This window comes from Achroia grisella, unplaced genomic scaffold (assembly GCF_030625045.1).
Source record: "Achroia grisella isolate CSIRO2021 unplaced genomic scaffold, CSIRO_AGI_Agris_v1 utg534, whole genome shotgun sequence".
NCBI classification, from domain to species: Eukaryota; Metazoa; Arthropoda; class Insecta; order Lepidoptera; family Pyralidae; genus Achroia; species Achroia grisella.
In genome coordinates this window covers 524,406-549,536 of record NW_026712920.1, presented here as the reverse complement: position 1 = coordinate 549,536, position 25,131 = coordinate 524,406, and the positions used below count along the sequence as shown (strand labels likewise).

The 25,131-nt window shown below is 35.6% G+C and overlaps 1 protein-coding gene across 1 annotated transcript in view; it reads left to right on the top strand.

Moving 5' to 3' along the window:
* The window catches only part of LOC131847407 (uncharacterized), a 336,123-nt gene extending 311,665 nt beyond the window's left edge, over positions 1 to 24,458 (top strand). Inside the window, 12 exon segments of the mRNA XM_059196985.1 lie at positions 4,065 to 4,229; positions 8,157 to 8,334; positions 9,902 to 10,153; positions 11,479 to 11,727; positions 12,868 to 13,127; positions 14,543 to 14,684; positions 15,768 to 15,908; positions 16,182 to 16,345; positions 17,105 to 17,172; positions 18,272 to 21,033; positions 21,704 to 21,877; positions 22,350 to 24,458. Of these exon segments, the coding sequence (XP_059052968.1) occupies positions 4,065 to 4,229; positions 8,157 to 8,334; positions 9,902 to 10,153; positions 11,479 to 11,727; positions 12,868 to 13,127; positions 14,543 to 14,684; positions 15,768 to 15,908; positions 16,182 to 16,345; positions 17,105 to 17,172; positions 18,272 to 21,033; positions 21,704 to 21,877; positions 22,350 to 22,604 (4,810 nt within the window). The 3' untranslated portion in view covers positions 22,605 to 24,458.
* The last annotated feature ends 673 nt before the right edge of the window (positions 24,459 to 25,131 follow it).

Below are 25,131 nucleotides of genomic sequence, written 5' to 3'. Positions count from 1 at the left end.
CGAAACGTGTGAATACAAAGTACTAATCAGCACTAATTTATTTAGGCTCAAATATAAAAACACAATAAGATTAAATAAGTCTAGTGATAAGAGCAGACCAGTCCCTACAAGCAGCACTCGTTCACGAGTGTGACGGATGAGCCAGCCATCACTGCGCTCGACCATATTTTAGGGAGCCCAATGACCCGGCCCACCACGCCGCCACATGTCTGGACATTTTAGTGAGCATGACTACTCATTCCACTCGACCACGTCACAGCTACAAGCTTGCAAGCTTGCAAGCAAAGCTAAAGGAAAGGTGCACCCGCCTGCACTAACTGTTCACGCAGGCGGGTTACGGCGGCGGTACTTATCACGATGGTTTCCAGGAGAAACCTCCGTGGAGGTCACTTCTGACATACATTGCTAGCAATGGCTTCCTCAATCCACATTACTAACAATCCCATTACCCCTGAATATACCCCCTAATAATATTATGAAAGATGTAATTATGTATTTATATGTAAATAGATGGTTGATTATCAAATAAATAATGACAAAAAGACAAATATTGAACACCATAGAAAATAGACGAGGAAAAATGTTAGGGCACTTGATACGGCACGATGATTTCATGAAAATTATTATTGAGGGGAAAATAGAAGGAAAGAGGGGGAGGGGAAGACCAAGGAATAGCTACATCAAACAAATTGAGGACAAAATGGGAGTCGTGTCGTATCAAGAATTAAAGAGCATGATGGAAGATCGCGGAAAGTGGCAAGAGCTCCACCGACAAGAGCGTAGCTCTTAAATTATGAATGAATGAATGAATGATGTAAGAAACTATAGCGATATTAGATTTATAACCTGTAAGCCATAGTATTTATAATAATGAATCATTTCTCTTCAGAAACAAAATGGAAAAGCGAAAATCATTTTCAAACCTGTCAAATCCCCACGACCACATTAATATGAAACGTCAAAAGTTATTCTCCCAGATTTCCACTTCTACTGATGCCTTTCTTACAACGTAAGGTTGTAAAAAGGCGTTTAGAATTTAGAACATACTCCTTTTTCTACTTAGAAAAAGGAGTATGTTGTAAATTGTAATGTTTTATTCTACTTTTTTCTGACTTCTCCTTCTTAGCTTCAGATTTTGATGAGTCTTTGTTGTTTGAAAGAAAATACGACGATGACAATTTACAACATACTCCTTTTTCTAGTATGTTGTAAATTGGAATGTTTTATTCTACCTTTTTCTGGCTTTTCTTTCTTATCTTCGGATTTTGATGAGTCTTTTTTGTTTGAACCTTTCAATATTACCTAACCTTTCGATGCCATAAAAGATATTTTTTTATCAAGATCTGTTATGAATAATAATGCATTTGAAGTGGTTTTGACACAACATTTTGTTGCCGTGTTAAGAGTTTTCTTATCGTATTTTCTTTCATATCGTTTTCCGTTTGAAAAACTAAATAAATCAGCCAACATCAGTATGTATTTCATTTGACCTTTTAACTAAATTTGTGTAACAAAACAGAATTCTCCACAAGAACCCAACTCAGCGGGGCGATGTAAATTTAACAAGCTCCACAGTTGAATGGCGTTATGTTTAATTGTACCTGAGTTTGTACAATAATGAAATAACCGCCATTATACCTGTGACCAAACTGTAAAATCGGGCGAGAACGTGTTCACGAATTTATGAATATACTAGCTGTGCCCGCGGTTTCAGTCGCGTGAAATTTCTAGCTTATATGTTATTCTGATGTAAAAGCTATATGACAGTAAAGTTATATATTTAGATTATATAAATATAAACACCTCTTTGGCCAGGGACATTGATGTCAAACACACGACCTTTTGGTTCTAGTATTACTTAGTACACAAGGAAAGCATTAGGCCACAACATTTCAAATTCTTCTTTGATTTTATTCTACAACTATCTTTTGTCCCGCGGCTTCGCTCGCGTTATATTATTATTGAATCCCCTTAGGGGCGGAATTTAACAAAATCCCCTCTTAGGGGATGCCTACGTCATAGTAGCTTTATGCATGCAAAGTCTCAGCCCGATCGGTTTAAAATTGACAAAGTTTCATACAAACTTTCATCCCCTATTTTATCCCCTTGGGGGTTAAATTAATCAAAATCCTTTCTTAGCGGCTGCCTACGTCATAACATCGACCTGCATGCCAATTTCAGCCCGATCCGTCCAGTGGTCAACTCACAGCCAGTCGTTCAGTCCTTTGAGTTATATATATTTAGATATATAATAGATTTCACTTCTAAATCAAATAGTCGTTTTCAAAGTTAAATGTTAATATATCTGAATTATATCCCAAGGTTTAGAAGTTAAGTGTTAAGATACACTTAACTTCTAAAACATGCCACATAATTCTTAAACCAAAGGGATAGGGCAGCTATTCCCGCAGAGAAATATTATTGCGCGAAAAAAACCTATTACAAAAGAATTCAAACAACATTTTTCTTGAGTAAATTACAAAATGTGAAGATGCTACTACATACACTGTGAACTTGCGCTCAATAAGAATAAACATTTTTACTTTCCATTTATTTATCGCATTTTATTCCATAGTAACATATATCTCACATTTATTGAGCAAAGCCTATTACTCACTAAACGATTACTTGAATGGCATGATAATAGTTGTTCATGCACGGGATTTTCATTTAATCTTAGATATAGACACCTACATAAATACACAACGTAAATAAACTTTTAGTTTCTTGCCAGTTCTTCTCAATTGGATCTGTATACTGAACTGTAGGAAGAAAAATGATAAAAAATTAACGATAAAATAGCGGATAAAACAGAGAAAAAAACATCACACAATCCCGTACGTGAAAATCTCGTACAGATTTGTACCAGTTTGAAAATGCCTGTTAATTATAATGAGTTTATTTGAATAGAGATTAATTCTATTTTCTATTTCAAACAAACACCTGCACCTAACAAATTAGAACAGAGAAAAAATTTTCACACAATCTCGTACAGAATTGTACCAGTTAGAAAATTATACTAAGTTTATTTGAATAAAGATTAATTCTATTTTCTATTTCACACAAACACCTAACAAATTAGAACAGAGAAAAAAATATCACACAATCTCGTACGTGAAAATTTCGTACAGATTTGTACGAGTTTATGAATGTTTGTTAATTATAATGAGTTTATTTGAATAAAGATTAAATCTATTTTCTATTTCAAACAAACACCTTACAAATTAGAACAGAGAAAAAAATATCACACAATATCGTACGTGAAAATCTCGTACAGATTTGTACGGGGTTACAAGTGTTTGACATTAATTGTGTTAGTTTAGTAATAAGTGGTTTGTTGTGAATTATATTAGGGTTAATTAAATAAATATTTTTCTTTTCTATTTTCCATATTTGCTACAAGTGATTTGGCTCTTGTAAATTGTATTAAGATTATTTGAATAAATATTGCTCCTTTTCTTTTCTATTTGCTACAAATAAATTGTGCTGAGGTCTACAGTTTCAGTGGTCGTATCTCAGACCCTCGCTAAACTTTGCAACGGGGGACATAAACATGCTATATTTTTACCGCCCTGTCTCGCTCATTACAATAAAGACAATTTTCTCTTTAGTCCTTGTTATCGTACTTTTATTTCATGAGAAAGTATTGTCAGATATCTATATTATACAAATATTATAAAGAGGTTAAGTTTGTGTGTTTGTTTCTTTGGTGTTATAACCGGTTCTTCGGATCCGATTTTAAAAATTCTTTCACTGTTAGAAATGTGTGTTATCCCTGAGTGATTTGGGCTATATAACATCACGCTACGACCACTAGGAGCGGAGCAGCAATGAAAATGATGAGCGCTATCGCTGCGAGCGCTGCGTAAACGGTTAAAGTTATAAAAAAATATGTACAGAATTCTTCTACTTTAAAGGTTTTAAAACTATCTTTTATCTTATCTTTTTTACTATATATTATACATATTTTTTTTAATACTAATAAAAAAATGTATTATCTATAGAAAAGAACCAGACGGATATGGCAATAGACTATGAAAATAACTATAATATCCTTGTTGCAGTCACGTCACGCGAACTGCGAACTGGCTACCACCGGCGGAGAGCTGGCCCGTCAGCAGGGACGGTAGCGGCAGTGGCAGCGGGAGCCATGCTGACCAGGAGGATGAAGACCTGCCTTACGGGTGGGAGCAGGCGCTGGACAGCCGCGGGAAAGCTTACTACATCAAGTGAGTGCCATTACGTGATTAGATTACATTATTTGACGGGACTATGAAGACCTGCCTTACGGATGGGAGCAGGCGCTGGACAGCCGCGGGAAAGCTTACTACATCAAGTGAGTGCCATTACGTGATTAGATTACATTATTTGACGGGACTATGAAGACCTGCCTTACGGATGGGAGCAGGCGCTGGACAGCCGCGGGAAACCTTACTACATCAAGTGAGTGCCATTACGTGATTAGATTACATTATTTGATGGGACTATGAAGACCTGCCTTACGGGTGGGAGCAGGCGCTGGACAGCCGCGGGAAACCTTACTACATCAAGTGAGTGTTATTACTTGATTACATTATTTGATGGCGTCGGTGGTTCAGCAGTTTAGCACACGGCCTTACTTCCGATGGTCGCAGGTTCTTTTTTATGGATGATAATGGAATGGTACACCCGCCTGCGCTAACGGTTTACGCTGGTGCTGCACCGGTGGAAGTTAATAAGATGACCATGACATCTGTTAGCCCATCGTGACCAATTCACCAATTCACCATTTCTTATTGCTATAATGTACCATGTCAGGTGGACCTCCACGCGATTACTCCTATAAACCATCATGATAAATTCTTTGTGAATTGGGTCACGATGGGCAAACTGACCTGATCTCATGGTTACCTTATCATCTTCCACTAGGGTAAACCGTTAGAGCAGGCGGGTGCACCATTCCATTATCATCCATAAAAAATAACCTACGACCATCGGAAGTAAGGCCGTGCGCTAAACTGCTGAACCACCGACGCCATCAAATAACGTAATCAACTAATAACACTCACATTGATAACAATGGGGTTATAAGACCATATCACTAACAACCCCATTTCCTCGAAATACTTATTAAGTATTTATTTATCAAATTTATTTCTTGCTCTTAAAATATACCAAAAATTTGTTATAAAAATAATTGTCCTTAAAATTATTGGAAAAGAATATATTTAACCTACAGACAACCTTGTTTATTAATTCTGTGCTTAAGGCTGTATGTCCCCAACCGCTCTCCATACAAAATGTGCTGCTTAAAAATATATTTTATACTAACTGTGCCTGCGGTTTCACCCTCGTTAAAATCAATATAAAATATAGTCTATGTGTTATTCTGATGCATAAGCTATATTACTGTAAAGTTTCATCAAAATCCTTTCAGTAGTTTTTGCGTGAAAGAGTAACAAACATCCATACTTACAAACTTTCGCGTTTATAATATTATTAAGATTTTTCTGCAATAACTAATTAATAGATGAAACTTTGTTGCTAGGATAAAGCAAGTAACAACGTTTCATACTAGTCAGATTTTCTTCAAACAATTTTGTTTTGACAATTGTTTTTCTTTTCTTCTAACATTTCTTCTAACATATTTTCTTCAAACAAACAATTGTTTGAAGAAAATCACAATCACGTAAATTATCACCAAAAAAGGACCTATCTTTAGCTCATTTGTATGAACAATCCAAGACAGTATACAAATGTGAACAAATGTACAAAATATTGGAATTACAATAAATTTTCAAAATAACGAAACAAACAACTACATATTGAATGTAATAGCCGAGTAGACCAGGAGTTACTCGTAAATATTTACGGCAAAATTTCGATTAATAATACTGCAGTTGCACTTAGGTGAACTTCATGTTTAATTGATTATTATTAATTAAATATGATTATTTAATTAATTAATTAATAGAGTAAGCCGAGTAGAGCAGAAAGTAAATATTTCCGGTAAAATTTCAATAGAGAAAGTATTGCTGTCGCGTTTGGTTGAGAAACATGTAGGTTCTTTCTTCCTTAAATCGTTCATATAGGTTTCTTCAGTTATACCACAGATAATATAATATTACATAGTTATACGCAGTATTCTTGCGTCTCCCTCGCAAGGATACTGTATAACTACTGAAGAGTACCTACATTTTGTTGTATGAATTCACTCCTCTTAACAAACTATAGAACTTTACCGATTGAAACTCATTTGAGTAAAATATAAGTATTTACTTATATTTTTTTCAATAGATGTATTAACAGTATAAAAACATATTTATACCGCTGTAAGCGTTGTTTCTGAACTATTTTATATTTCAGAGAGATGTATGTGTTAAAAAAATATTTACGCAAACCCGCTATAAATGTAACGTAATAGTCAAGATATTCATTCATTTTATTTTCCTGTCAGTTTACCATTATTTTTACTGTATATAATAATCAGGACAATTCACACAGCGCCATCTAGTCTCAAGCTAAGCAGAACTTGTGATATGGATACCAGACAACTGCTAGATATACTAACATATATTTTTTTAATAACATACATAATATTCATATTAAATACAAACAGCCATACCTACTCATGAATACAAATATTTGTACCTTGCGAGTAATCAAACACGCGACCATCGCAACGGCGGATCCAGGGGGGGTCATGGGGGTCATAACCCCCTCCTGAGCTCAGAGAGTTAGGTGGACCACTAATTGAACATAATTATTTTATTTATATATTTTGTCACCATACAGATTTTACGTAACTACATACCTTCAATATTATGTAATTATATTTAAATAGTGCTTCTCTGGATCTGGTCTTCAAGAGAAGATGGAAATATGTACGTGTAAATGTACAAGTTATTATGTGTTAAATTTTTCAAGTGTACAATAAAAGGATAAATATTTTTAAGTACAGTACTTACGTACATTAATAAAATACCTACTTTTTACTTGTATCTATTAATCAAAATTAAATTATAAGTTCTTAACTTGACCGCGACTATATGACCCCCTCCTGGCGCCAAAGCTGGATCCGCCTTTAGACCATCGGTAGTAAAAGAAATGATTTTTTTTTGCAGAAAATAGATGATGGTAATATGTCCAAGTAATCATATTATTGACAACTGTTTAATTATCCCAATATATGGGTATTAATTTTTTTCTTTTTTTTATCTTCTTTTGGCAAGGATGCCATTTTAAAATAAATAAAGTGCTTTGCTAACCCTCTAGACTTTCAAGATCGTGAAGTTTTTATAAAACGTTACTTTAAAAAACAATTTTAAATAAAACTAAATAATAATAAAACCGTGGTCCACAGATAATATACTATAGTAGTATAGTAGTACATATATGTATATACATGTAACATATATGTATATCTGTATGTATATGTATATCTGTATGTATATGTCAAGAGACATCGTTCTAAATTAGACACAATTTGTACGGGACTCAGCTCCATTTGTTTAATGTAAGCATCTCCCAGTCACATGTGAAGTATGATATCTCATTTCGTTAAAATATGCCAAGGTTCTCATTATGAGAAGACACGGTCTGGTGACAAATTACTAACACGGCGCTACGAATATTACTGTATCATGTAAATAGCGCATCACGACGTTAATGATGAATACAATAGGACAGGATATGACAGGACAGGACAGGACCGAACAGGACAGGACTGAACTGAACTGAGCAGATCAAAACCGATCCGAACAGAACAGTAGATTTTTATTCAATTAAGTGTAGTATAAGCACTTTATAACAATTTTTTCTACCACTCTTGCTAATTCTTCTTTTGCAAGAAACGCAAGAAACTTGCGTGTAGATTACATATATAAAACTAGCTTTTACCCGCGGCTTCGCTCGCATAACTTCATTACTGGTTGCTAGATGGCGCTCAAGTAGCAAAATGTTGATATTTTATTTTTTTGTTTTTTATAAAAAATATTTGATTTTTTTTTAATAAAAAGTATCCTATGTTAATTTTAATACCTCCAAGAACATGTGTACAAAATTTAATGATGATCGGTTCAGTAGTTTTTGCGTGAAAGCGTAACAAACAATCCCACTTTCACATTTTTAATATAGTATTGATATATTCAACTTGTTTTTTTTTTTTTACATTTCAGCCATGTCAACAAAACAACAACATATGTGGCGCCCGAGGGTTGTTCGTGCGAATCACCCCCCGCACCCAGGGATGTGGTGCTGGAGCGAGACCCCGAACTGGGTTTCGGGTTCGTAGCGGGCTCCGAGAAACCGGTACTAGTTCGGTTTGTGACCGATAACTCACCCAGTGTAGGGAAGGTAAGATAATCTATACCAGTGTTTCCCAACCTTTTTAAGGCCATGTCCTACCTTAGCCTTTCTAAAATTCTTATATATGTATATATATATAAAATAAAACTCTTGTAATGGTTTTAACAATTCTTGCATTATTTTTTTTTAATGGGTGATATTGGAATGGTACACCCGCCTGCGCTAACGGTCGAAATTTGACCATTATTAATTTAAAATTCAGTAAAACCATAGACAAATAATATTAAAGACAACCAATATTAATCTATTCTCAATTTGACGACAAACTTTAACAAAAAACAAAAGAGTATATATGCGTGTGTATTTGTCAAATAAATGGTAATATTTTTTTCATAATTTAATGTATTTTTTATGCATTAATAAAAAAGATTAGCATTCTGCATTCGTTATAGTTTACCATATAAAGAGACCTATATATGGTAAACTATAAATGTGCGAATTTCCATACTCCTTCGTCCGAGCAATTTTCATAAAAGGTGTACAACTTTATTGCTTCACCTATTAATGTAATGATGTATGTATTTGACATACTTTAGTTTAGTCTTTGACAATAGAACCTTAATAATGTTCAAACTTATTATTTAAATAAATAGTAATATTATACTAACTAGTAATATTTAGTAATTTCGTGACACAAGGCCTCGATACATCAAGACTTTGTGTCTATGTCTGTATCTATATATATTAATAACCATAATATAATAGATATTAAGTCTTGATGTATCGAGGCCTTGTGTCACGAAATTACTAAATATTACTATATATCTATATAGAGTGATGGGGAGACCCTATATAAGGCGATGCCTTCTCGGCACCGACACGCCCCTCCGATCCCCCGTCCAATTCAAACGGGGATCGAAATTACGACGGCCTGAGCCGAGGTTCTAACCCCTAGCGGTGCCCTCAGAATAAGTCGTATACAGTATCGTAGATGACAGCAATATCTAGCAAGAATAAGTTTTTTAGCAGACAACGTTATAATTATTTTTCATACTGCTTTCTTGATATATGATAGCGTAGCGGCTTTTGTATTGATTGCCGCATGCATCCGCATGTAAAGTGCGAATACTGTAACTACCATATAGAAATTTTTGTAGCTGTGACGTGGTCGAGTGAAATGAGTAGTCATGCTCACTAAAATGTCCAGACATGTGGCGGCGTGGTGGGCCGGGTCATTGGACTCCCTAAAATATGGTCGAGCGCAGTGATTGATGGCTCATACGTCGTACTCGTGAACGAGTGCTGCTTGTAGTCTGCTCTTATCACTACGACTGGTTTAATCCTATTGTGTATTTATATTTAATCCTAATAAATTAGTCCTGGTTGGTAGTTTGTATTCACACGTTTTGGAATTGTCTAATGTGAACTTACAAGGATTATTTAAAAGTGCAACACTCAAGTTTCTTGCTCGTTCTTCTTGTGATGAGACATCATTCCGAATGAGCGGTAGATTAAAAAAAACATTGTTATGACTATTCAAAAGTGCTTAAATGAAGTTTATTTGAATAAATGATTTTCTATTCTATTCTTAATAAAAATCCTTGACACATTCCAGCTCGAGCCCGGGGACCAGATTCTCTGCGTTAACGGAGAAGACGTCAGCCTCGCTGCCCGGGAGTACGTCATATCAGCAGTCAGAGCTTGTACGGAACAAGTCACGCTACGAGTATGCCAGCCTGCCAGGAGTGGGAATCCTATGAGGAGATCTGCACTGCTGTCGGCAGCGAAGAGGGCCAGACTGCGAGCCAGGCCACCTAGAGTGAGATTCGCTGACTCCGTGCAGTTAAACGGCGCGCCTATGTACCCGGTAAGTTTTATTTATAATACTAGCTGCGCCTACGGTTTCACCTGCATGAAATTTATATCTATCTACTAGATGTACTCGCGATTTTGTTCGCGTGGAATTTAACAAAATTGTTAATTAGAGAATTTTTCGAAAGTAAAAGTAGCTTAAGTTACTCCTTATTACATTAGCTACCTATCAATAAAAGGCCCTACCAGCTGTACTCGCGACTTTGTTCGCGTGGAATTTAACAAAAAAGTTAATTACCTAGTAAATTTTCAAAAATAAAAGTAGCCTAAGTTACTCCTTATTACATCAGCTACCTATCAATAAAAGGCCTATCAAAATCGGTCCAGCCATTTCAGAGATTAGCCGGAATAAACAGACAGATGATAGATAGACAAAAATTGTAAAAAAATATATTTTGGTGCATGTACGTTATTTATATTCATATGCATGTAGTAAAAAACGATTATTTCAATATTACACACAGACACTCCAATTTTATATATATGTATAGATTTTGTATGAAAGAATAATAATTTTTGTTTAAGGCTTATTAATAAAAATAACAACCCTGTACATTCACACAGCGCCACCTAGTCCCAAGCTAAGCAGAATTTATGTTATTTATACTAAACACATACTAGGAAATTCTTAGATACATTTTTTTATTGTAAATACCTACATTATACGAGTACACATAGAAAACACCCATCATTCTCATGAATATAAATGTTTGCATCATCCAAGGAATCGAATCCGCGACCATCAGAATTAAGATGGTGTGTTAAACCACATCGTAACCCCCTCCGATCGATCCCCCGTCCAGTTCAAACGGGGATCGATATTACGACGGCCTGAGCCGAGGTTCGAACCTCTAGCGGTGCCCTCAGAATAAGTCGTATCCGTCAGGCGGGAGGTGGTCCTCAGCCGCTCCATAAGTCCTTCCGCGGGTTTGTAGTGCCATCTGCACTCGCCCCCTATCGTCCGGTGAAGCTGTAAAGGCCAGCTGCGGCTAACAGCATTAGAGTAGTACGAAAAAAAATGTATACAAACGTTTGGATTGTCCAATGAATCGAATCCCGGACCATCAGAAATAAGCGGTGTGCTAAAGCACTAGACCACAGGTTATGTTATTAAATATTATTAATCATATTTAAAAAATTACATTTTTAAATATAATTAATTATTATATTTAACAATGTATTTTTTTTGTAATTATTACATTTAATTAAAAAAATATATTAATTAATGTTATTACATAACCTGTGGTCTATTGTTTTAGCACACCGCTTAATTCTGATGGTCGGGGTCTTATTTATGGCAATTTTTGTTTGTGCTTTCAGCCATCAGCCTTCTCTCTCGGCGATCTCTGTTTGCCACCAATGGCGAATGTCCTGAAAGTTTTCCTCGAGAATGGACAGACGAAATCCTTCAAATACGATAGCACGACCACCGTCGCCGATGTCGTGACCAGCCTGAAGGATAAGCTGTGCATAACAGCTGAAGAACATTTTAGTTTGGTGGTGGAACATGTCAAGAGTTTAAAGAGGAATAAGCTAACCCTTTTGGACCCTAAGGAGTTTTTAGCGAGAGTAAGTATAATTCGTTTTCTAACTCTACGACCAGACGTCAATTAAGGCATATGTTATGGGAGAGTGTGGGGCCGACAAAAATGTGACATTGTGTGATCGAAGAATCATAATCTTCGACACCAGCCTTGCCTTTGTCCCATTATTTGGGGTCGGCGCAGTATGTCATGTTATCCGTAAATTACGTCACGCGTTAAGGGCGGAGTGTCAAAATGTGACATTGTATGACAAGGGATTGAAGAATCATAATCTTCAACACCAGCCTTGCCTTTGTCCCAGTATTTGGGGTCGGCGCAGTATGTTATCTTATCCGTAAATTACGTCACGTGTTAAGGGTGGGGTGACAAAATGTGACATTGTGTAACAAGGGATTGAAGGAGTCATAATCTTCGACACCAGCCTTGCCTTTATCCCATTATTCGAGGTCGGCGCAGTATGTCATCTTATCCGTAAATTACGTCACGCGTTAAGGGTGGAGTGACAAAATGTGACATTGTGTGACAAGGGATTGAAGAATCATAATCTTCGACACCAGCCTTGCCTTTGTCCCATTATTTGGGGTCGGCGCAGTATGTTATCTTATCCGTAAATTACGTCACGCGTTAAGGGTGGAGTGACAAAATGTGACATTGTATGACAAGGGATTGAAGAATCATAATCTTCGTCACCAGCCTTGCCTTTATCCCATTATTTGGGGTCGGCGCAGTATGTCATCTTTACTGATTCCTCTCAGCCCTCATATCTTCTTTTATTCATATCATCTTTCACAGATGAATTCATCCATCCTTTTTTAGGTCGTCCTCTCCCTTTTCATCCACGTTCATGTTAAATACTTAGTCCTCGCTCCGCCACATAACATACCCACACCGAGTCAATCTGTTACCTCGCAAATGGTCTATAACTGAAGTCATAATCTTCCTGAAAAAAAATTATCTAGAACCTTCCACCCTCTTAGAGGAAGATTTTTTTCATAGTCCCTATTACGTTATGACCAGTTGTGCCAGGAGGGGTATAAACGTGTGGCTACATTTGTAATATTTCTGTCACTCGGCACCCTTCCATTAGTTTACGCCTCCACATAACATACATTTAAGTTTAATGTAAATTTAATTACTAAATTGTTCAAAACATGTCCAATTGCAGATCGCCGCTCGGCCTGGCTCCCACAAAATGCGATGCCTATTCCGTATCGTATTCATGCCCACATCGGCAGCAGAACTGGCACAAAGAGATCTAGCGGCTCTCGACTACCTCTACCTGCAATGCTGCAATGATGTGGCTCAGGAGAGGTTTGCTCCTGAGCTGCAGCCGGATATAGCTTTGAGATTAGCAGCGTTACATATGCATCAACATGCTTTAGCTAACAACGTGTCTCCCGCCAAACTCACTGTCAAGGCTGTTGAGTGAGTATGCTTCAATTTTAAATGTTTATTTAATTAGTTTTATTAGTTGAAGGGTTTATTTATGTAGTTTAATTAATAAATTGTTTATTTTAATTGTTGCGGGTGAATAATAAGATGTTGCTGGTCGAGACGATGTATTGTACAGATGATGATAAACTGACAATGTGTACATAAAAATAATTATCTTATATACTAAATAAAAGTAGGAAAATGTAAGGTGGGGTGACACAATTTAGATACAGCAGTGCCTAGTAGACAATATTGAATTTGTCTTACATTATTAAATGCAATTATTATTTTATGTATCTAGGTGACTGTGTCCCATAGATATTCCCCCCTTGAGAGAAAAAAAAATATATATTTTTTTTTTTTTACAAATTAAATCTCACTGTAGGATAAGATGTGCGTCCATAACGTGTCACTTTCAAAGGTCGGCTGTCAGCTGTTGACGAGCGGTGTCCTGTTTCTGCCTCGCCAGCAATTGCTTCGTTGTTTATTATGACACCCGCAACATTAATCATTAAATAGGTTTTAATTAATTTAATTATTTTGTTTATTTAATTGAACGGTTTATTAAACTGCGTTTAATTAATTTCATGGTTTATTTAATTAAAGTAACTAAAAAAAGGGTTCACGTAATTAATCTAATTAATTAATGTGTTCATTTAATTAGTTTATTATTTTAATAGTTTATTTAATTAATTTAGTTTATCTATTGGTTTACGAATATGATTAATATCCGTTGTCCGAAACACATTTTTACGTTTTTTATGTAAGAAATATGAATGTGTGTATTTCTATATAGCTAGTTAGAAATGATGGCCACCTTCAGAAATTAGGTAATTCCATCAATGGAAAGAAAACAAAACAAAATCCGTTGACGGCAATAGTCTTTCTGTCATGTTGGATTCAAATATACTTAACGAAATTTGAATTGACTACCCTTACTGAATGACATCTGTGTACCTCATCTGGGTCGTGTGGTAACTGTCGTGTGGGGAGTATTATATAATGAAACTCGTTTAATTATAAAATTAATCATTAAAATCATTTAATTCGTTGATTCGTTATTTTTTTATATAACTGGCAATGAAAACAATAATATGACACATCTTCTTATACGCTAGGCTCGTATCGTCGTGCGTCAGTGGATGATAGGGGGCGAGTGCAGATGGCACTCCAAACCCGCGGAAGGACTTATGGAGCGGCTGAAGGCCAACTCCTGGCTAACGGATACGAGTTTAGTCTGAGGGCACCGCTAGGGGTTTGACTCAGGCCGTCGTAATTTCGATCCCCGTTTAAATTGAATGGGGGATCTAACGGAGGGGAAACAGAGAACGAACGGAGGAGGGACGGGGGATCGATCGGAGGGGAACAATACTTCAGTCTCTGAATTGAAATGTTCGTAATTACAGAAGGGAGTTTGGTTTGGAACGGTTTGTGCCCAGTGGATTATTGGAGAGCATGAAACGCAAGGAATTGCGGCGACTGATCGCACACTTCCTGAAACTGAACTCGCAAATGACTGGCAGTCAACGGCAATTGACTCAACTGCAGGTATAGTAAAATTGAACATGCAATCTTTGTGTGTAATATATATCTTATATATAAAATTCTCGTGTCACAGTTTTCGTTCCCATACTCCTCCGAAACCTCTTGACCGATTCTCATGAAATTTTGTGAGCGTATTGAGTAGGTCTGAGAATCGGCCAACATCTATTTTTCATCTCCCTAAACGTTAGGGGTAGTCCACCCCTAATTTTTTGTTATTTTAAGACAACAACGATGCCGGGACTTCGTCGGCGTGGAATTTAACTTAAATAAAATTAGCCTAAGTTGCCCCTTATTACATCAGCTACCTGCCAAAATAAGTCCCGTCAAAATCGGTCCAGTCATTTCAGAGATTAGCCGGAACAATCAGACCGACAGACTGACAGACAAAAATTATAAAAAATGTTATTTTGGTATATGCACCGTAAATATTCATATGCATGTAGTAAAAAACGGTTATTTCAATATTACAAAAAGACACTCCAATTTTATTTATATGTATAGATATTAAACGTCTGCAGATTTTATCTGGTCTTGGTTGGTAAGGACGGTAGCAAATATTATTAAAGTTATTTTCAAGATTATAAAAAACTAAACTGCCAGTGATACCAGTTATATTTTGCCATTCCTGTAGTCTCTTCTTAGTCTTTCATTCCCTTTTGTTACAATACCATCTCACCAAACCACAAATATAAACCACAAGAATAGATACCCAAGCTGATGAAGAAGACCCAAGAAATTGTTCAAAGTCTATCGCAAATTTAAATTCAAAATATCTTTATTCATGTAGGTCTATTACAGACTATGATGAATTATATGTCAAATCTACCATCAGTTCGGAATGATTTCGAGATGAGAAGAACTGACAAGAAACTCAGCTCGTATTCTTTTCAAACAAATGTTGTACATGTTTACAATAATACAGATTCATTTAAATTCAAATCTGGAACTGAGTGACCACCAGCATATGCTATTGCAAAAGCAAAAAGTCTAATCAGTGTTCGTAATCTGAACAGACCAGGTAAGGTATCTTATATATTATCGGTATAATTTCTTATTTATTTATCTTTTCATTTGTGATACTTGTAGGCGAAACTCCACTACTTGGACATAGTGGCTGGCCTGCCGAGTTATGGCGCAAAATGCTTCAGCAGCACTCGACCTGAGCGGGTGCTCCTCGTATCGCCGCGCTTTGGCCTCAGCCAGATCGTTGGCAGAAGCAACTCTGTGGTAAGTCTCATTTTGTTATCATATTCACATCCGACAAAATAATGGAAAATAATAGCTGGGAACCAATTTATTTTAAGGCGAATTTTGATTAAGTATATACGAATATTTAAAAATATGGATAATAATGAAGAATCCGGTTGCTTACTGACTAGTAAAGTAAAATAGTAAGTAATTGTAAGTAGTAAAATATCATTTTTATAATATTACAGAATATATGACTCAAAATGTAATTATATGTAAACTTTATTATGACGTGTTATTAAAATGTTACAGCCCCAATCAATCGCCTCTTTGGAAGAAGTGGAGGGCATTAGAGTAAAGCCGGAAGGTTCTGGAAGCTCCGATGTTGCAATATTCTTAAAAAGAGACCGGGTCCTGGCGCTGCTTATGGACGAGAGAGACGCAGCTGAGATGCCTTTAGTGATTGCCGGGTAATTATTTATCTTATTGCTAAAAGCATCGACACATAGGGGCCGTCCAAGTATTACGTAAGCAGATTTTTACGTAAGCAGATTTTTACGTAAGCAGATTTATACATATAATAATTTACAATTATTCAACCCCCCATCCCCCTTAGCAAAAGTAAGCAAAGCACTTACCCCCACCCCCCGTGATTACGTAAACATTTTTCAATTGATTTATTGTTTTTTAAACAAAGACAATGTGAGCCATTCGTTAAAAGTAAATAACTACCGATGACGTAATCGTCATCTAGACTCCCCATGTCATCTAAAATAAGCAAAGCAGAGACCCCTCTCCCCCCCTCCCCCTTCCTCTCCCCCTCCCCCTCCCCCCTATAGTGCTTACATAATACTTGAACGGCCCCATAGTTAATTTGTACCCTAAATCATGCCTAAGATATAATGAGTTCATATCTGACTGATAAAAAAAATGTGTGAGTTCATTTTTCCTCGCATTTCACAAAGATTAGCCGAGAACAAACAGACCGACAGACAGACAGACAAAAATTATAAAAGTTGTTATTTTGGTATATGTACCATATACATATATATTCATATGCATGTAGTAAAAAACGTTTATTTCAATATTACAAACAGACACTCCAATTTTATTTATATGTATAGATTAATGAAATGCTTGTAATATTCTTGCTATTTTGGGAAACGTTTTTTATTATTTTATTTACGCTTGCAGATATAAAAAAATAATGTGTAATTTATTCTTCCAAATATTACCGAACTGGCGACTATGACAACGAACTATATGTAGAGCAGGTTCCGAGAACCTATAACCGAAGATATAGGTATGTAGTAATAATTTATTTCTTACACAATATTTGCTTTTATATTTAAAACTAGCCGTTCCCGCGACTTCGTCCGCGTGGAAGTTAACATTATTTTTCGAAAATAAAAGTAGCCTAAGTTACTCCTTATTACATCAGCTACCTGCCAAAAAAAGTCCAGTCAAAATCCGATCCAGCCATTTCAGAGATTAGCCGGAACAAACAGACCGACAGACAGACAGACAAAAATTGTAAAAAATGTTATTTTGGTATATGTACCGTATTTATATTCATATGCATGTATTTATATACATAGTAATATTCTTGCTATTTTGCATGTAGATATAAAAAAATCTTCCAGGTGACAAGACAATGTAGAGCTCCGAAGATTTTATTTTTATATGTAATATTTGATATTTAAAACTAGCTGTTAATGTTCATATTTTTCGAATGTAAAGTTACTCTTTATTACATCAGCTATCTGCCAAAAAAAGTCCAGTCAAAATCGATCACATCCACATGTGTGATCACGTGACCTGTCACGTGACTGTCACGTGATCTTGATTTTCAGCCATGAAAACATTTGTGCTAATATGTTTTCTTTCTATCTCTGTATATCTCCATCCCAAATACAGATTAGGGATGGAGATATACAGAGAATTCGTTATGAATATGCTGAATTTTCTAATGATCGGTGGAAGCAGTGTAGGCGTAAAATAGCTTCTGAGTTTTTTATCCATTTAATTATTTTGACGTTTCAAGTTATATTTTTTCATATGGTTCGAAAGTATGAACACACAAGTAGAGCCTAATATCAATATAATAATAATAATAATCTCAGGACACAGCGTCATCGAGACCCAAATTAAACTAGCTAAAGCTTGTGTTATGGGTACTAGACAACTGATATAAATACATAGATATATTTTTCTCGTAAATACATACATATTATACATAGAACACACCTAAACCGACACAAACAATCATATTAATGCATACAAATGTTTTTGATGTGCGAGGAATCGAACCCGCGACCAGTGGAAGTAAGGCGGTGTCTTAAACCGCTAGACAACTGAGGCCGTATATAATATAAAACAATATTTTCTCATTTGTTTTTCAGCTCCGCCGTACTTATCGCAACACAACGTCGTACCAACCAAATGGAGCTACCTGAACTGTGACGATCCAAATGTTCTCTCCAAAAAACATTATGCGATCTTCAGTATGCCTCCACCGTACCATTCCACGCCGGACCAGTCTAAATCCAGCTTAGACACCAACATGAACTCCAGTATTACTAATAGAAATCACAGCAATAGCTCCAGTCCATTAATCGGCTACGATTCCAAATCTGGATTACTTGGACATGATATGCATTTGGATAAATGTAAGAGAAACGAGGAATTTAGATTATTCGATCCAAATGATGCTTGTTATTTGGATGATGGCATGGGTTTTGATCTTCAAAGTGTTCTGTCTATGGAACTCTTAGAGAATGCGAGCAATAACCCTAGATTAATGGAAGCTAAGAACGAAGAAGTGTTAAGAAGGGTGGCAGAAATGCAAAAGTTAGTAGAAAATTCTGAACAATATTTGACTGAAAATTGTGATGTTTATAATGATGATATGTACAATGGTGGTGTATTAAGAGATGAGTTTTTAGGTAAAGAATCCAGTGTAGATCAATTAGAAAGTGATACTGAATCGAATAATAGTAGAATGTCGGCAACCGATGATGCTCCTGGTATTTTGAAACACAGTGATTCATTATTACTTTTAACAGAAACCATAAATCAAGGACTAAGTGGTTTAAACGTACCAGAAAATGTGAAAGACAATAATGTTACTGGGTTAACGACAAGACAATCTCAAGGGCTCAGTGCTATACTAAATAACTGTGGGTTAACCGACGCTTTATTAGCTTTAAACAATGATGTTTGTCATTCAGAAAGTGATAACGATTCATTGTATACTCCTACAAGTAGTCCTATTAGAAGACACCAAAATAAGCCTACTAATAAAGTAGTTAGAACTAGTTTCGGTTTACATAGTCCAGATGCAATACCAGACAATAAAGAACCAAATTTAAAAGAATACTTAAAACAGCTTCGAGAAAAGAGTAGTCAAGAAGATGCAAGAGCTACTGAATTTCCATTTTATTGCCAAGAAAGTATGGTTGATAATGACGCCGAGCTTATAGATTTAACATTGATACCTCCTCCACAAACCCCTGATGAACTAGACTGTGCTACGCAAGTGCCTCAAATTTTACCAGTCGTTCCACCTTCATTTGCTGATGACAAGGAACATATACAAGAAAATAATGCACCAAAAGCTAGCGAACTTGAAGAATTTATAGCCAATGTTACAATACAACCACCTACAGTAAAAGTAACGCCAGCAATAGAACTCACTCCTGAAGAAATTCTGTCGTATATTATTCCACCCCCACCTGGATCTAATTCATCAACTCTTGATAGAGAACAAGTTAGATATGTCAATCATAGCCAAATACTGGAAACAAAAAATGGGCAAAACGTGCATAATGCAAAGCCGACAAATGGTGAAGTAGTAAAGGGAACACTTAGTGTAAGTGAAATTAGAAATATGTTTGCAGCAAAAAGCTTAAGTGATGCACGAAATAGTCTTTTATTGAAAGATAAAAGTAAACCACAAGTTCCTATTAAATCCGATTCGCCAAAGGGTAAAAGAAAAAGTATTAGTGGAGACAAACAGTCTAATGGTAGCGCTCATGTCATAGAGTATCCTACTGTTGAGAGGAAGGGCATGTTCTCGTGTTGCAGTAAAGATAAAAACAAAAGCGATGACAATAGCGATGAAACTGAAAAAGTTGACAGCCAAATGCAGAACTCAGATTCGATGCCTGATGTTTGCGAAATAAGACCACCGCCGAGAAGAAAAGGATCTGATACAAGAAAACCACCCGAAAGACCACCAAAAACACCGCCGACTCCAGCCCCGCGACCCAGGTCTAACTCATTCACTTGTCTTAACAACGAGCTCACAGTTGTCGAAATACCTAATAGTCATTTTAGTACATTGAATAATAGGAAATTGAATTACAAAGTTGTCTGTGAAATCAACGAGCAGAACATGCAAAATCCACCACAGTTACCTCCACGATTAGAGAACAAAGTCTTATCACCTCCCCCGCCGTTATTACTACCTCCCAAAAAGCCACCGCTACCTCCTGTACCGAGTATTGAAGTATTACGGATAAAAAACGCACAGAAACTGTCGCCTATAAGACATCCAGAACAACGTCTGGCTAGTATAGGCTCGCCACACTTCCAGCGTAATCTGAACACGTATAAAAACCTCGAAAATGAGAGCAGAGCATCCGACGACGAGTGTTTAAACGTGAGGTCATCGCAAAATTACAGTTCGATGACGCTGCAAAGTCGGCATGTCCGTTCGAATTCCGAAACGAAGAGCACAATATTGAAGAACAAGGAAATATCAACGGCGCTAACTCTATGTTCGCCACAAATGAATAGACGGTTTAGTAACCGTCCCGATCTATTAAATGGTGCTCCTGGGAATGACTCTAAAATGTTTAGTCCTCCGTTATCGGAGCGTAAGTTTCGGAGAGATAGTGCTAGTCCTACGCAGAAAGTTCAAAACCACGTGAGGTTTAAAGAGGACGTCGTGGATGATATTCCGACTCCCCCTTCCCCGCCAACGGTGAAGTTTCCAGAGTTTCAGGCGGGGAACAATGGCCACGTGTCGATTGAGAATCTGCTGTGCAAAACTGAAGTAGCTGTAGATGGACTCTTGCAAAGACTGCACCAGGTTGCGCAAAAGTGTTCTCATCAACACGCGCACGGTGGAGGGGAGGATATTGATGAAATTAAATTCCAGGTGAGTTAATAATACTATTTGAATTGTTCATTTAATTCAACTTATTTATTTATTTAAAACTTTATTGATTTTGTACAATAGGCGGGCTTAATGCTAATAGCATTCTCTACCAGCCAACCTTAGGGAGTGCAGAGATACTCGAAGGCGGTTTAGTTTTAATAAATTAAATGTAATTATATTAAATATATATAATATCATACATGTACGTGATAATATACTACATACAAACAAATTATGAGTATACATACATATTTATAATTAATAAAATTATTTAAATTTAATAAGGATAATTCAATCAGCGATCTTGCAATATTTTAATTCTCTATAATCTATGGGTCTTACAAATTCTTCTAAGTGTATACTCCTGCTCATGTCCATAAACGACAGCTACTAATCCCATTTGATGGGGAATTTCTTTGCCTTTTTAATATGTAATGTTTTGGCAAAATTGTCAAGATTTTCTTCTTGGAAAGCTTGGTTGTTGTTGTTTATATACATGAACAGCGTTACAGACCTCTTACGTTCCGTACCTCGTAGTTTAACGTTCCACTCCAAGTTTGTATATTGATATGCAACAGTTCTAGAAAATTTTAGTCTAAAAACAATATTTGGAAGTCATTAGTTACTATTGTTGCCAAAAATGTAATTGCAATGTTTTGCGGTGTACCAGCGCGCGCGTAGCGAGCTGACGTCGTGCGCAGTATCACTGGTGGGAGCGTCGCGAGCCCTCGTCGGAGCGCTGGGGGCACAGCCCCCTACAGCCTCTGGTCCTCCCAGCGTGGCCGCCCCCGCCGCTCTTGCAGACTGTCTCACGCCTCTCAGGAGGCTTGCCGACCTTTCACAGGTACGGTAAATACAGTTAATAAGGTATAGAAAGCATTTACACTTCTATCTTGCAAATTTAGAAATGTATATTATCCCTATAATTGAAGTAGCCCGTCGACTCTCCCTACAAAAAGGAATATGCAGCTACTTTCTTGCTCTAAAGGTCAAATACAAATAAAATTATTTATTTTATACATTTTTGTTTGAAGTAATATTATTTTTGATCATGTCAGTTTTTTGGTAAAACGGAACGCAATTGTATGCTGACAGACATCAGTGACTGATTTCTGTATCTTATCTGTGGGGAATGTATAATAAACTCCTCCTCTGTTAGATCTGAATTCATAATAATGTTAGGTTTATTCCAAGTCACGCTTCGCCCGAGTTTTAACAGATTTTTTGTAATAAGACCGTTAAAGTTTAAAAACAATATAATCTGGTACTTAATCAATAGTAACACTTGAAATAAAAATATATGTTTTAAATTTCAGGCACTAGGTAGACACACTTCTGCACCGCTTCAAACGAGAAACCTCGTGCTTCGAGTGCATGATGTCACAGCAGCGTTCAAGGAGCTAGCTGGCGCCGAAATGGCACAAATCATCCATGAACATAACCTAAAAAAAGCCCACAACCAAGACCAAGACACCAACTCAACTCTCGACGGCCAACTCGCTCTCAGAGCGGAATGTTTAGCAAATGTATTAGCTACCTTGCTCAGGAGTTTACGTGTATTTTCGCCGTAATTTATTTACGCGCCAAATTTATCGGGTATAGACAAAAGTATATATAATCTGTGCAAAGATGGCTGCTCATAACCATAGGGTAATTATTATTTTCTAATCTACGTTGTCGGGCTATATACATCCATAAATATAGATAAAAATATATTTTGTTCATTTGTTAATTACTTAGGAATTTCTGTTGAAATATAACCGTTACTAAAATGAGACCAAATAAAATTAGGTACGTTTGTGTATAATAGTTGGCTACGCAATGTGTTAATTTTAGTTGTAGTTTTGTAAATTTTAATGCGAGTTAATGTTTACATCTGTTGTATACAATTTTGTAGCGTTATTTTTACTCTACGGATTCTAGGACCGCGTAACTTGAGCCACAGACTTATAAATATCTACTAACTACAATAAAAAATAATCTGCGCATTATAAAAATATTCTTTTATGATGTTTTTTTTTAGTAAAGAACTAAAACCATTACACAAATATTGTTTTACAGTTATATAACAACCATAAAGCAAATTTATATATTTTTTAATTTGGTAAAAAGTTTATTTTTATAATTTATTTCACCCATATTACGTATTGTGGTAAAATGTGTAAAATAATGCGAAACTAAATTATAAAGCGTGCTGTGGCTCTAGTTATAAATGTATATCTAAAAAAGCTGGTACCTATTCTGTGAAAAAAAAGTTATTTAGTCTATTAGAGGTTTCATTAAACTATTTTATCTGTTCTTGCTTTATTCCGTAGGCAAAGCGTTACCATAGAGTATAATTAATTTTATCACATATCTATTTACACGAGAATTTTACTGTATATTATTATTATTAAGAATGTGTGATCAGAAATAGGGTGCAATATTCAATATTAAAAGTAACCATATCAAAACGATTCACCAATCATATCTCTCGTGTTTAAAAACACAATTTTCGAATCAAAACATTGCAAGCTATATACATTTTCAAAATGCCGCGCAAAATGTTTAATAATGTGTTGGCAGTTTGTTTTTTCTACTAAAATGTTGCCAGCTGTCGTTTTTTGGTACACGCGATGTGCTAATATTAAAATATTGGTGCTATTTTGGAGAAGTGTACGTTTTTTGTATTGTGATCGGTTTAAAAATACCCTGTAACTATTATTTAGATGATATCTGTATCATATGATGTCATAATGCACCAGTGATTTGATTTTTATGTAATATATAAAATAAGGTTGTTTTTGCAATGCAATAATTTAAAATTAAAATCACTACTGCTAATGTTTCATAAAGTATTACGTGTTATTTAAATTTTCTCGCCTGCTGAGTACAATTTTTATTTTTTTCACTGCACTAATTCCAAAGTTTCTGTACCTACAGTAACCAAAGAGATGAGAATTTTTTATTTTGTTTTTATTTACTCAATATTTCATGTTGTCTTTGGCTTTATATTCATACATATAATAATTATTTATATTCCGAAGTATTATAATTAATACTTTAATTATATTATTCATCATGTTACGCAGATACACAGGAATTTTATAATAATTTAAAACAGATTAGCTTCGATGTTCGAGAGTTACTTGAAATAAACAAAATAAAGAGCAAAATAGCAATAAATAGCAATTTTCTTCTTTTTTACTAATTAATTATTAACTAAGCAACGTCGGCTACAATTTCAGGCGATATTTTGCTAAAATAGCAATCAATCTTTTAGATTTAAAATTATTTTTAGTAATGGCAACTGTATAAAACGTATCCAACGTGTATCGTGCATTAACATGTACCAACATTGTAATAAAAATTAAACATAGAATTATATACATATATACAAATAATATTGTATCATCCCAGTTTATTTATTGTTCAAAATAACATAATGCAATGCATTTGATGTAATAAAAATCTTATAAAATATTATAATTATTTTATTAAAGTGCTCTCTATATATCTCTTTGAAAAAGGGCGAGCACAATAGACCTATGTAGGTCGCAGTGCTACAGGTGCTACAAACATCTGGCAATAGCCTACATAACCCAATAGAAAAATACATGCACCGATGCAATTGTTGTCGATATATATAGCTCTATTTTTTTTTATATATCATCCTTGTTAATAGCTGAAAGATAATAGAATTGTTAAAATCAGTTTCTTAGTGGACTTATTCTTACTTATTTTTTAATATTTTAATATTTTCTATTACTAAATAAAAAACCCTGGACAATTAACACAGCGCCATCTAGACACACGGTAAGCAGAGCTTGTGTTGTGGGTACTAGATAACTGATATAAATACTTAGATATTTTTTTGTAAATACATACATAATATACATAGAAAATACCCAGATCGATATAAATAATCATACTCATGCATATAAATGCTTGTACCACGCGAGGAATCGAAGCCGCGACCATCGGGAGAAAAGCGGTGTCCTATACCACTAGACCACCGAGGGCATGTCAAGTGTTGCATTCACCACAACATCGACAGGAGCAACTCTCTCTTGGATTATTTTCGGCTTCATATCAGTATTTCGTTCACCGTTTTTTTAT